The sequence below is a fragment of the Monodon monoceros genome, unplaced genomic scaffold (genome assembly GCF_005190385.1).
Source record: "Monodon monoceros isolate NGI ecotype Baffin Bay Population unplaced genomic scaffold, NGI_Narwhal_1 Super_Scaffold_18, whole genome shotgun sequence".
In the NCBI taxonomy this organism is placed as follows: Eukaryota; Metazoa; Chordata; class Mammalia; order Artiodactyla; family Monodontidae; genus Monodon; species Monodon monoceros.
Genome location: NW_021703774.1, coordinates 155,649,252 through 155,661,915, shown reverse-complemented (window position 1 = coordinate 155,661,915; position 12,664 = coordinate 155,649,252). Strand labels below are relative to the sequence as shown.

The 12,664-nt window shown below is 50.4% G+C and overlaps 2 protein-coding genes across 3 annotated transcripts in view; both read left to right on the top strand.

The window, feature by feature from the left end:
* Positions 1–3,521: 3,521 nt before the first annotated feature.
* FAM167B (family with sequence similarity 167 member B) lies at positions 3,522–5,113 on the top strand. Its single transcript, XM_029229583.1, has 2 exons — positions 3,522–4,003; positions 4,626–5,113. The coding sequence occupies exons 1-2, from the start codon at positions 3,743–3,745 to the stop codon at positions 4,854–4,856; spliced, it is 492 nt and encodes a 163-aa protein (XP_029085416.1). The 5' UTR covers positions 3,522–3,742; the 3' UTR covers positions 4,857–5,113.
* Positions 5,114–6,895: 1,782 nt separating this feature from the next.
* LCK (LCK proto-oncogene, Src family tyrosine kinase) overlaps positions 6,896–12,664 on the top strand; it is a 19,626-nt gene continuing 13,857 nt past the window's right edge. Inside the window, exon 1 of one of the 2 annotated variants that reach the window (XM_029228768.1) lies at positions 6,896–7,025. The gene's annotated coding sequence lies outside the window, so the exon portion shown is untranslated. Of the gene's footprint in view, positions 7,026–9,303; positions 10,673–12,664 lie in introns of those variants that run through there. The other variant, XM_029228769.1, reaches the window with a different exon arrangement.

Sequence of the window (12,664 nt, the reverse complement as noted above, 5' to 3'; positions counted from 1 at the left end):
CCTCCTGCCTGGGTCGCAGGAGGCACTCACATTTTTGGTTTTTTTAACTGTGGGGTGCTGGCACTCTCACCGATTAAAAAAAAATAAAGAAAAATACCGTCTCTTCTCCTGTACCCTGGTGGAAGGGGTGGAAAGGGTGGGTGTGAAACTGGGGACTGTCTGCATCCTCCCCTACATCGGAGGCTGGGTGGGGGAAATCCCTTGGTCCACCTTAAATGCAAGCAGCTGTGTAGCAGGCACCCCTCCCCCACCACAGCTGGAAGTCCCTGCCTGAGGGCGCCCTCTATGGGGGCAGCTTCTGGTATAGTTCTGCCCTGAGGAGCTCCATCCCTCATCACTCCATCCTTTGCCCAAACATGAATTGCCTGTACACTGAGCTGGGCCCTACACTGGGTGTTGGGACCCAAGAATGGCTGAGGAAAGTTCTGTTCACAGGGTTTTCAGTCTGGCAAGAGACACACTTAAGCTGGTAAATTACTAGAGTTTAAGTCTATTTGCTGGAGGACCCATCCATCCAAGTATTCTTTTATTTCTTAAACACTGATGACTATACTGTGTTAAGTGCTGATTACTAAGAAAAATAAGATGTACTCCCGCCTTTAAAGAGCCTTCTGGTCTACTAGGTTCCAGGCTTCTGTGTGTGTGCAAAAGCCTTCCATCAAATAATGGAATCATAGGTGCCCCCCCCCATAATATAACACAAAGTTGGAACTGCTCTATGAAAGGAACCAGACATAAAAGAGTATAAATTATAATATTCCAGTCCAGCAGCATCAGCTGGGATGGAAATTCGTTAGAAATGCAAATTATTGGGCCCTACCCCAAACATACTGAATCTGAAGCTTTGGGAATGGGGCAATCTATTTTAACAAGTTTTCCAGATGATTCTGATCCATGCTAAAGATTGAAAACCGGGACTTCCCTGGTGGAGCAGTGGTTAAGAATCCGCCTGACAACACAGGGGACACGGGTTCGAGCCCTGGTCCGGGAAGATCCCACATGCCGTGGAGCAACTAAGCCCGTGCGCCACAACTACTGAGCCTGCACTCTAGAGCCCATGAGCCACAACTACTGAGCCTGCGCTCTAGGGCCCTCAAGCCACACCTACTGAGCCCATGTGCCACAACTACTGAAGCCCATGCGCCTAGAGCCCATGCTCTGCAACAGAGAAGCCACCGCAATGGGAAGCCTGCGCACCGCAATGAAGCGTAGCTCTGGCTCACCGCACTAGAGAAAGCCCACGTGCAGCAACAAAGACCCAATGCAGCCAAAAATAAATTAAAAAAAAAAAAAAAGATTGAGAACCACTAGAAAGTATACAAAAAGGCAAAACTAATCTATGCTGTCAAATTAGGGTAGTATTACTGAAACCAAGTCCCCCTAAAACCAAGATTCCTTACTGAGTTTATGATTAATCTCTCTGTCCAAAACTTTACTCTCTTTTATGTCCCCTCTGACTTCAATCCTGTGCTAGATGAACACTAATCAACCAGAGTCAGGGACTTCCCTGGTGGTCCAGTGGTTAAGACTCTGCGCTTCCAGGCTTCCCTGGTGGCGCAGTGGTTAAGAATCTGCCTGCCAATTCAGGGGACACAGGTTCGAGCCCTGGTCTGGGAAGATCCCACATGCTGCAGAACAACTAAGCCTGTGCACCACAACTGCTGAGCCTGTACTCTAGAGCCCGCGTACCACAACTACTGAAGCCCGTGTGCCTAGTGCCCGTGCTCCACAACAAAGAGAAGCCACTGCAACGAGAAGCCTGCACACCACAACAACTAGAGAAATCCCGTGCCCGCAGCAATGAAGACCCAACACAGCCAAAAATAAAATAAATAGAATAAAAAAAAAAAAGACTCCACACTTCCACTGTAGGAAGCACGGGTTCCATCACTGGTAGGGAACTAAAATCCCACGTGCCTTGTGGCATGGCCAAAAAAACAAAAACAAACAAACAGAGTCAGAAGTCTAAAATTGCTGCTGTCAATAACATCATTAATGTACTGAAACTGCTATTCTAGATATCATCATTAACATACAAATTCAAGTTGTTTCTCTAAGACAAGATGAGGTAACAGCTCATCAGCCCCTAGCTGTGGACCACCTGGCCAGATAATCATAAACCAGAGACATTCTGACTCCTGAAACAACGATTAAGGAATGTCACAGGGGCTTCCCTGGTGGCGCAGTGGTTGCGAGTCCGCCTGCCGATGCAGGGGACATGGGTTCGCGCCCCGGTCCGGGAGGATCCCACATGCCGCGGAGCGGCTGGGCCCGTGAGCCATGGCCGCTGGGCCTGCGTGTCCGGAGCCTGTGCTCTGCAACGGGAGAGGCCACAACAGTGAGAGGCCCGCGTACCGCAAAAAAAAAAAGAAAAAAGAAAAAAGAAAAAAAAGAAATGTCACAGAAACGTCACAAGATGATGGCTAATCTCAGCCTCTTTGTTCTTCCCCTGTTTTTTTTTTTTGTTATTTTGGGGGTTTTTTTTGGTCACACCACGCGGCATGCAGAACTTCCCCCACCAGGGACTGAACCTGTGCCTGCTGCCGTGGAAGCGTGGAGTCTTAACCACTGGACCACCAGGGAAGTCCGGTTCTTCCTCTTTTTTATTTTTTTACTTTATTTTTTATTTATTAAAAAATTGTTTTTCTTCCCCTTTTTAAAAAAAAACCCAACATTCAAAGACCAAGTTGGAGTGGAGCTGAGGCTTGGCTTTTATTCCCCTGCTTGGCTCCCTGCAATAAACCCTTACTTTGCTGCAAACACCCTGTCAGAGCTTGGCTTTTTGCGCTGCAGGCACATGAGCGAGCCCTATGCTTGGTTACATTACCCTTAGGAGAGTTGTGATAGGCCAGGAGCACAAAAGAGGCTTCCTGGATGATAGTAATACTCCTTTGCTTGATCTAGGGACCACTTACATAAGTGTGTTCAGTTTGGGAGAATTCAGCAAGCCATGTATTTATGACATGTAAATTTTTCTGTGTGTGTTATATTTCAATACAAAGTTTTAAAAAGGGAACCGTTCTGGTTGAAGCCCTGGGAGGGGCAGGGAGAGGAAGGTCTAGGAGCCCATCCACAGCTGTGCCCTTACCCTGCACACAGTCCTTGAGGGATTTCCAAGGGAACCAAAAGTTCCTTAGAATATAGCTTGAAATCAGTGATCTGTCCCAACAGAGAGTCAGTGACTTGTCCAAGGTCCCACAGATCTAGCACCAGAACCCAGTTCTCCTGACTCCTGAGCCAGGGATCTGGACCCTATTCCTTTGCTGAAGGGCCAGTGTCATAAGTGAGGACAGGGGGCAGCTTGTCAGCCTCCTATCCCCTCCCCAATCCCTTAACTTGGGTCTTGGGAAGAGGGCCAAGACTCTGGTGTGGATGATGCTTTTCTTATCCTGGAGCAACTTCCTTTCTGGGAACTGGGTGTCTCCTTCTGGGCAAAGACAATAAATTTTATCCAAGGGGCCAGAGGAGCAGGGCTTCTCCTGCCCCCACCCGGACAGGCATCACGTGGCTCCTGGGTTAGCAGTGTAGGAAAATCCCAGCCCTTGCACACTCAGCCTCCCACACCCATCTACCTACCCACCCCGACACACTCAAGCCTCCCTGACCCACCTTGAACATTCACCAGCGCACACTCCCTGCACATTTCTTTCACCCTCAGCTTCTGCCATCTCTTCCTGGGTAATATTGCCAGCCTTTCCTTAATCCCAGAGCTGCAGACTTGCCCTGTCCCTCATCCCCAACCATGTCCATGGAGCCACTGAAATTCCAGGCAGTGGGTGAAGAAGATGAGGAGGATGAAGAAGAAGAGAGCCTGGACTCTGTAAAGGCGCTGACGGCCAAGCTGCAGCTGCAGACACGGCGGCCCTCATATCTGGAGTGGACGGCCCAGGTCCAGAGCCAGGCCTGGCGCAGGGCCCAAGCCAGACCCGAGCCCGGGGGACCTGGGACCATTTGCGGCTTCGACTCAATGGACTCTGCCCTTGAGTGGCTCCGACGGGAGCTGGTGAGTCTGGTGGGGAGGGCAGCCTTGCAGAGGGCCTTGAGGGCAGTCCTTAGGGCACAAGACACTGGGTATGGGGAGGGGATGAGAATGACCCTGCCTCTAGCAAATGCCCACTCCTGTGGCTTTGTCCCAGGGCTGAGGAGCCAGGCATAGACTTGTCCAGTGTTTTATTCAGGGAGCCTTGCTGAAGAAGGAGTCCATCCAATCTACTGACCTTGTGGTCCTGTGGCTCAGGGGACAGAGTCTGCCCTTGTGGGGCAACCAGTTATAGCTGGGGAAGGCATGGCCTCCCATACTCTGGGAATTGCTATACCCCAAAGATACAAAGGAGGTACTGACCACGCTGTACAAGAGGCCAGTGTTGAATAGGTGGTTCAATCCAATATGTGCAAATATAAAAATGTCCAGCCTCCAAATTGGAGATTCCATTTAGTTGATTTAGGATTGGGCCCCAGGTACCTGTATTTGTTTATCTTGGTTTTAGAGCAAGATCTATGAGATGGGATGGATAGAGCTGGGGTGTGAGGGTGTGGGGAGGACATAGCCAGTGCAGAGACCCAGGGTGTTGACCAGGAGGGGAAAATGGGAGGTTCAGCAGGCTCACGCCCCCTCTCGGCCGCAGCGGGAGATGCAGGCACAGGACCGGCAGCTGGCAGGGCAGCTGCTTCGGCTGCGGGCCCAGCTGCACCGGCTGAAGGTGGACCAAGTCTGTCACCTGCACCAAGAGCTGCTGAACGAGGCCGAGATGGAGCTGGAGCTGGAGCCGAGAGCCGGCCTGGCCCTGGCCCCGCCACTGCGGCACCTGGGCCTCACGCGTATGAACATCAGCGCCCGGCGCTTCACCCTCTGCTGAGGGGCACCCGCGTGCCTGCCTCGCCACCCGCTACCCATTCCCCAGCCCACCTGGGAAGAAGGAAAGGAGGGGTGCCCCAGAGGAGCCAGCACCTGGAGACCGATGGGGGGAGGGTCCGGGAGATGCTCAGAGCTCTGGGAGCTTAAAGCCCCTGCATCCTGTTGCCCCTGCTGCCCCAGATAGGGGAGGGGGGACGGTGTGGAGGAAGGGGAGGAGTTCACAGACTCCCAGGCTTCTCAATAAACCTCTGCTTCCCATCAAGGTCTCTGCAGTCATTTATTCGGGCCCAAGGTGGCTGTATGTCACTTGTTGCTGGGACCAGGGATTCTACTGCCGGAGAGAAGGCTGACCTTGGGGGTGGAGATGGACAGATGGATCCCCATCTTCCCCACAGCTCCACTTCTGTTGCTCTATCTTATCAAGATCAGAACTGGAAAAGAACTTAAAATTCTAAATCACCCCCATGGAAGGTGACTTAGGTCAATGGGCAGCTGAAGAACGCAGGATCTGGTAGACCTGGGTTCAGTGGCAGCTCCACCGCTGATTTCTATTGATATGAGACTCTGAGGAGGTCCCTTAACCCCTGCATCTGTTTCTTTGTCTTTAAAATGGAAATGCTAATTCTCACTCCACAAGTAGTTGGATACATCTGAAGTGAGATAATGCCCTGTAAGCCCTCAATAAATGTGCATTATTATGTATTATTACTAGCCCCAGTGGTGTTCTTGCTGTTGCGCTGAGGCCCAGAGATGGACTGTGAAGTGCTCAGGTTCACAGCAAGGGGAGCTGGGGCCCGCAGCTGGGACTCTGGGCTCTGTGTCATTCGGTAGGTTTTTGGTTTTTTGTATTTCTCGGCTTTTGTTTCTGTGTTACCCTCTTTGTCTGACTTTCCAGCTCAGGCTTCCTCTTCCCCCCACCCATTTCCTGTCTCCCCCTTCCCTCTGCAGCTGAGGTGCACACAGCCTCGCAAACCCCGACAATGCTCTGTGGGCTCCCCTCCCCCAGCCCGCTCCCCCAGGGCAGGCTTAGGCGGTGGCAACATATTTATGCTTTCCGCCGGGTGGGATCAAGGCCCAGCTCTTGGGGCCTGAGAGAGGCCACCTAGAGTTCCTCATAATGCTGGTGACCTGGCCCTCAGCCTCTGACGGGTGTCACCCTCAGCCTGGGCCCTGAAGAAAGGGAGATTGTTGACCTGTTTGCTGCTGTGACAAGGTCCCCGCCTCCTGCCTATAACAGAAGGCGCGGCCAGTCTGCTGCCTGCACCTGGGTGCCTGGGCAGGAGTGTCTGTTCTGTCTCCCACCTGTTGCAGGAGGTGGTGTCAGGCCCTGTGCCTCTGACAGGAGCTGTGGTCTCGCCTCTACCTGGTTAGAAGGGTTGCCCTACTCTCCAACTATAATTAGGGGGGGTTGTCCTGCCCTCTGCCCACGACAGAGGCTGTTTCTCTGCCCCCTTTAAAGACAAGAGGTTTTCTGCCCGCTTTCTTAAACAGCCTGTTGTCCAGTGTTCTGTCCATAAGAGGGGTGTTAGCCTACCCTCTGCATATAATAAACTATTGTCCTGTGCCCTGAGATGGCATGGCTGTGTCTAGCAGCTGTGTGAGCCTGGTATCTATCTGACTGGAACACGGGTGTCTGCTCTCCAGTGATGTTACAGGGATGCTGTCCTCTCCTCTGACTCTGAAGTGATGTTAGTTTTGCCCTCCGACTATAATGAAAGGGTCACCCAGCTCTCAGACTGTGACAGCAGTGCTACTTGCCCTTCACTGCAAGCTGAGTGGGTGTCTGTTTGCCTCCCGCTCAGTGGGGTTTCAAGGCTGCCCTTGAATCTCTTGTCCAGGTGCACCCTGGGAGGGCGGGGGGAAGTTCTATCAAATATCCTCCCTCACCTCCAAGTGCCACCCTCAGGGTGAGTAGGGCCTGGACTGGAGACGTATAGGACCCCTGAGGGCTGAGAGGCGGGGGGCTATGGCAGCAGGAAGCTTGGGGTGCTGGAGGCCTGTGGTTGGGCTGCTGGGGCCCTCAGGAGGTGGCAGGAAGTCAGGGTGGGACGTGGGCGCGGGGAGACACGCAGTGGCTACGACGGAGAGGGGAGCCGAAGCTGTGTCTGGGCAGCCAGGCTAGGCCAGGAAGACCATGTGAATGGGGCCAGAGGGCTCCTGGGCTGGGCAGGTAAGGAGTACTGGGAGCAGGGGTCTAGGGGCTGCGGTGGGGGGCCTGATAGCAGAGGGCTGCAGCTGGACCTGGGGCCAGGCTCCCCAGGTATGCAGCAGCCCTTCAGGCTGGGGGACAGAAAAACCTGGCTGGAGGTCAGGTGGAAGACAGGCAGAACAGCCGGATGACCTCTTTTCCTGCGTAGCTGTTACCTCCTGCCTCTGTCACACTGCCGGCCATCAGGCCCCACCTCACTGGGAGCATTTTCCTTGGGGATATGGCACATGGACCGTCAGGTACTACAAAGGCCTTCAGAAATCCCTAAATCCAGTCCCTCATCCCATGATGGATGAGCCTCCTGAGGCCCAGACTGGGGCAAAGCACTCCCTCCCTGCAGTCCGTCAGCAAGGCAGAGGCAGAGAGGGTGATGGCCCTGAGAGAGGGTGATGGCCTAGGGTGTGACACACACCCCCTATGGAGCAAGGTGATGGGCAGGCTTGAGTCAGGGGTCCCAAGAATACTTCCGGTTGCTGGGGCTGACCCCAATGACAAGACTGTCCTGAGAGAGAGAGAGAGGAGTCACCCAGAGCATCCAGATGGACACGTGAGAAGTGATTTTAGCCTCAGTGACCAACAGTTTTTGAGAGAAGGAGGAGTCTTCCTTTGGGAACGGGTGGGCATGAGAAGGGATATTTATCATCTGGCATGGGGCCTCCCGGGTGGAAGTATCTGACCGGACTCTGGGAAGTTGGGGGGTGAGAGAATGATGGGAGACGGGAAGAGGAAGGGCTATTTTTATCCCGGACAGGGGTGCAGTTGGCCCCGGGCAAGGACCGCGTGGACTTCCATCTGGAAAGTTGCCATTGTGTCCGCAGGAAGTCCTCCCCTCTTCCCTTTGCTCCCTCCCGCTCTAGCCCCCCTCCCACTGCTGCTGTCTGTGTAGGGCCAGTGGGTCCTGCTGATTCCTGCTTCTAACCCCAGGAAGGTGGTGGCAGCCCAGGGAAGCAGAGTCAGCTCCCTGCCCACCCCCTCACTTTCTACCTCTCAGCCTGCTGTTTACGGGGCAAATCCCCACCTGAGCCACACTTTGCAGGTTTCCCCTGCCTCCCTCTCCGCCTTTGGAGTTTTTCTTGAAACACAGTTTCCACCGAGTCAGCATGTCCCAGCCTTTCTTTTGTCCCCAGCTCCAAGGCCTGCAGCCTCTTGTAGGGCCTGAAAAACATGCTGGGTCTCCCTACCCTCATCCAGACTCTGGACCAGCATAAGCCGTCCCCTCTCCCACCCAGCCTGTGCTGATAGATGACTCAGGGTCCCTCACCCTCGGGGCTCAGGGACAGAGATTCTTCTGTAAGGGAAAAAAGGCCAAGTGATGGAGCAAGAGAATAGGTGGAGGGTTCAGAGGACGGGAGAAGGCTTCCCTTAGGTGATCCGGGAGGCTTCCTGGAAGAGTCAAGGCAGTTCTGAGAAGGATAAAGGCCCATTCTGCAGAGTACCTAGGACATGAAGCCAAGGTCACTGTCCCTGGGTTGTTTCTTGGGTCCCAGGAGGGCAGAGGCCTCAGGGCAAGACCAAACACAAGAGAGCCAGCGGGTTTGGTGTAGCGTGAGGGACATGCATTTCAGAGCCAGGTGGACCCAGGCACAGTTCCAGTTCTGCCATTTCCTTGAACAAATGGCTTCATTTCTCCGAACTCCAGTTTACTTATTGGTAAAGAGGCAATAATAAATCCCTCCTTACAGAGTGCCTGTGGGGAATCAAAGAGAAAATAATGGCTGTGATGTGCCCTGGGTGGTTCCTGGCATGCAGTAGGTGCTTAACAGAGGTTAGGCACCCCCTTCTCCTGCAAATTGTGCACCAAAGGGTGGGGGGGATGTCTGCACCAGAATTACCCCTACTCAGCACCTTGGGCAGGCCAGTGAGCCACCCATTCCCTCACACTTGTGGTGTGGCTTTGCAAATGAGCTTGTTTCCTGTGTGTACTAGTGGGTGTGAGAACTCTAGATTGGGCCACAGGGTCTGTTTTAGAGGAGGGTCCCACACACAACTTCACACAGACACACACATGAACCCTCCCTCCCTAGCCAAAACACCATTCATATCATCATTGGAAAATGTATGTGTGCACGTGTGTTCAGAGGCAGAGGCAGGGACCGCAGATACATTACACTGGATCTTACAAATCCATCCACACACCCACAAGCTGATGGCTTGAAGGCCAAGCTCAACGCAGTGAAAGCGATGCTGAGGGGAGCTGAGTATGTGGGTGGGATGGGGGCAGGTGGGACAAAGATACCATCCAGGTGTTGGTTTGAAAGCACCTGGAGCTGCATTTCCAATGCTTGTTCTAAAGAACGCTAGTCCCATGAGGCACCTGGAAAGAAAACGGTCTGGGGCCAAATCAACATGGTCTAAGCTACAAAATGTCCCACATTAATTTCACCATCAGCATTAGCTGGTTGAAGCTCTGAAAGTCTCCCTGGTTGAAGCTCTGAAAGTCTCCCCAGAGAAGGTGGCTGTTTGATTTTGTCTAACCCAGTGTTTTTCAGACTTCTGTGGTCGCAGAACCTTTTTTCCTGTATCCCCTATTCCATGCCTACACCTCTTGAGACAAGGAGAGGAGTGGAAGGGCAAGTGTACAGTTGATTCTCCTCAAATGCTTGTGTCTCTTAGCAGAGTTTTTGTGTTCGTGGGGGCTTTGTTGTTTTTTGTTTTTCAACTACAAAATTAGCACATGGCAGTTTTTAAAAATTTAAACAGTACAGAGACATACAAAGACATATAAGAAATACAGCTCCCTCCAATCTCACTCCTGGGCTATGCTCATTGTGGGCAATTTGGTGCACGTCCTTCCAGATTTTCCTATGTGTGGCCGCTGGAAAGCATACTGGTTAAGAGCCTAATCTCTGGAGGCAGGTAGACCGAGGTTCAGCTCGCCTCTCTACCACTTATTTGTTTGTTATGAGGCCTCAGACAAATACCTTTACCCCACTTGGGCCTCAATTTTTGCATCTGTAAAATGGGGGTAATAATAGCACTTACTTCATAGGATTATTATGAGAATTACATGAAGTCATGCAAATGAAGGCTTAGCACAGAGCCTGGCTTAAAAGAATCCCCTATACTCCATATTTAAATGCAAACAGACTTAAACTCTACATTCTGTTTTGTAACTTGCTTGCCGTGTTGTACCTGGGATGTCTTTCCATGTCAACACATGGAGATCTACCTCATCTTTTCAGCGATTTTAGCTAAATGTCGTTAACTTGGTTAATGGGTAATGGTGGTGATTTTGAGATGCTACTTCCTGGCAAATACTGCTGTTTTGTGTTGTCAGTTTGTCAGGGTCACAGACGTTACCGATCAGTGAGCTGAAGACAGGCCTTACTGCCTCCTGTGAAAATGGAGTGACCCGCCAGAGGGGCACCCACCTCTAACACAGCAGGCAGGGCCAAGTGGATGGGAGCCTCTCTGACTGCTCACCTCTGTGTCCCCAGCTCTAGATCAGAGCCTGGCACATAAGGCATACCCATTAAATTTTTGTCGATAGGCTGGCCAAGTAGGAAGAAAATTATGTCTCCTCTAACTTACCAACAGAGGCCTAAGTCCAGAGTTCTGTCTCACAGTGTGGCATTTCCCCAGATATGGCCTGTGCATCACTGATGCAGGTGAGTGATTTTAGGGGGGTAAGGAATGAATATTTACAAATGTGAATTTAGGTATTAAAGTATGTGTTTATTTTAATATATACAGATTTCTATTTATGGCTGGTGATACTGGTTTTCCATTGTTTTTTTTTTTAATTGAAGTATAGTTGATTTACAATGTTGTGTTCTGGTTTTCCATTTATGGTAGTGAAGTTTCCATTTGAGGTAAATATATTAAAGGTGAAAAAGTGGCTCGTGGAAGTGCCAAAAATCAGAAAGGAAAATGAATGTATTTAAGGCTGGGGTAATGAAATACCCACGCAGGCCTCAAATAACTATTTTCATTTACTTAGTCCTTACTATGTACCAAGCACCATGTTAAGTACTTTATTATATGAGATCATCTACATATCACATATTACATTCACAACGGCCCTAGACGCAGGTTCCTTTTTTATTCCCATTTTGAAGATAAAGGAACTGAGGGAGGTTCAGAGAGGTGTAGTAACCTGCCCAAAGGCCCTCTGTCAGTGAGTGACTGGGAGGCCTTGGGAATGAACTTGGTTCACTATGATATGGATATGATGAGCTGAGCCTCCCTGACCTGCAGAATTCCAGAAACTTTAATAAAGTGGTGTGGATCGCCAAACTGTAAGTAAGGCTTCGTCCTGATAAAACCCCCATGATGCAAAATACGGACAGAGGTACATGAGGAAGGGGGCTCAATAAAAGAAATTACTAGGTACATATAAGTTACTAGTTGGAGGGTCTCTACCACAAATACCAGCTTTAGAATAATTGCTCTATAGCCCTTGTTTATGGCAATAACTAACCAGCAGAATCAGTTCTATGTTTAAACCACTCGCAGTTTATGAGAATAAATCCATCTTGTTTGCATAAGAGAAGGCTTATCTTTTTGTTCTCTTTTTTGTGAACTCTGTGAATTCACAGAGTTTATTCCAAAGTAGTATTGTATCAAAGAGGAACACACAAAAAGGGAGGGTATTCAGGAGACATCCTTGTTTTACCCACTAGAAATTATTTACCATGGCTGTCAACCCTGATTCTCGAGTACCATGGTGAGGGTTCTGCGCAGGCATCCACAGCTAAGGCTATTCATTGAACATATGCAACTTTGCCAATAACCAAATCTTGGCCAAAGAAAAAGGGCAAGAAAATGTTTTAAATTATTCCTGACAGATTTTGCCACAGGGTGGCCCAGAATGCAACAGTGGTCTGCAGTTGAAGAGCCTGCCTGCCCTTGACATAAAGCGTTAGCGCAAGAAACCCAGGCAAGAAGCTGGCACACATTTTGGACAGAATGTTCAATAAATGAATCGGTTTACGGTTTAGGGGAGGAAAAGTGTTACATTTTTTTTTAAGGGGACAAAACACATTCTAGGCCCAGCCAGGCGAGGCAATGTCTATGGAGTTGATAAAAGTGAACAAGTTGGTAAGAATCAGAGCTCATTGTGATATGATTCCTAAACAACCCTGGGATCAGAAACTCTAGTCCAGGAGCTTCACGCAGCCTGGGATTTTTGATCAATTCTACACAGAGTAAGAAGGGCCACTCTGTGTGTTGGGCTCTGTGCAAAGAGACAAGAGGGATGGTACCTGAAATCTAGCCCTCACTCCACTCTCCAAGTTTGAAACCCCAGGGAGGGGTGGTCCTTTATAACTGGCACAAGGTGCTCTGTGAACCATGGACAGATCTTGAGTTTGACCGAGAACATTTCAGATGCTAGTCAGACGAGGTCTAGAATCTACAAAATTCCTCCTATTGACCTTGAATTCCTGAGTTGGGAGAAGAGAATGTCCTGTTTCATTCACCACAGAATCTGCCTTTGTTACTGGTTCTGAGAGTCCTGGGGATTCTCTGGATCTGTTTCCTTTTTCTTTCTTCCTTCCTTCCTTCCCTCCCACCTTTCTTTCTTTCTTTCTCTTTCTTTCTTTCTTTCTTTCTTTCTTTCTTTCTTTCTTTCTTTCTTTCTTTCTTTCTTTCTTTCTTTC

What these genes read in the sequence shown, in the direction of transcription:
- FAM167B (XM_029229583.1), top strand. Translation starts at nt 3,743, where the DNA reads ATGTCCATGGAGCCACTGAAATTCCAGGCAGTGGGTGAAGAAGATGAG. An exon ending in AGTGGCTCCGACGGGAGCTG is followed by an intron (nt 4,004 to 4,625) that starts GTGAGTCTGGTG and finishes TCTCGGCCGCAG; the next exon opens with CGGGAGATGCAGGCACAGGA.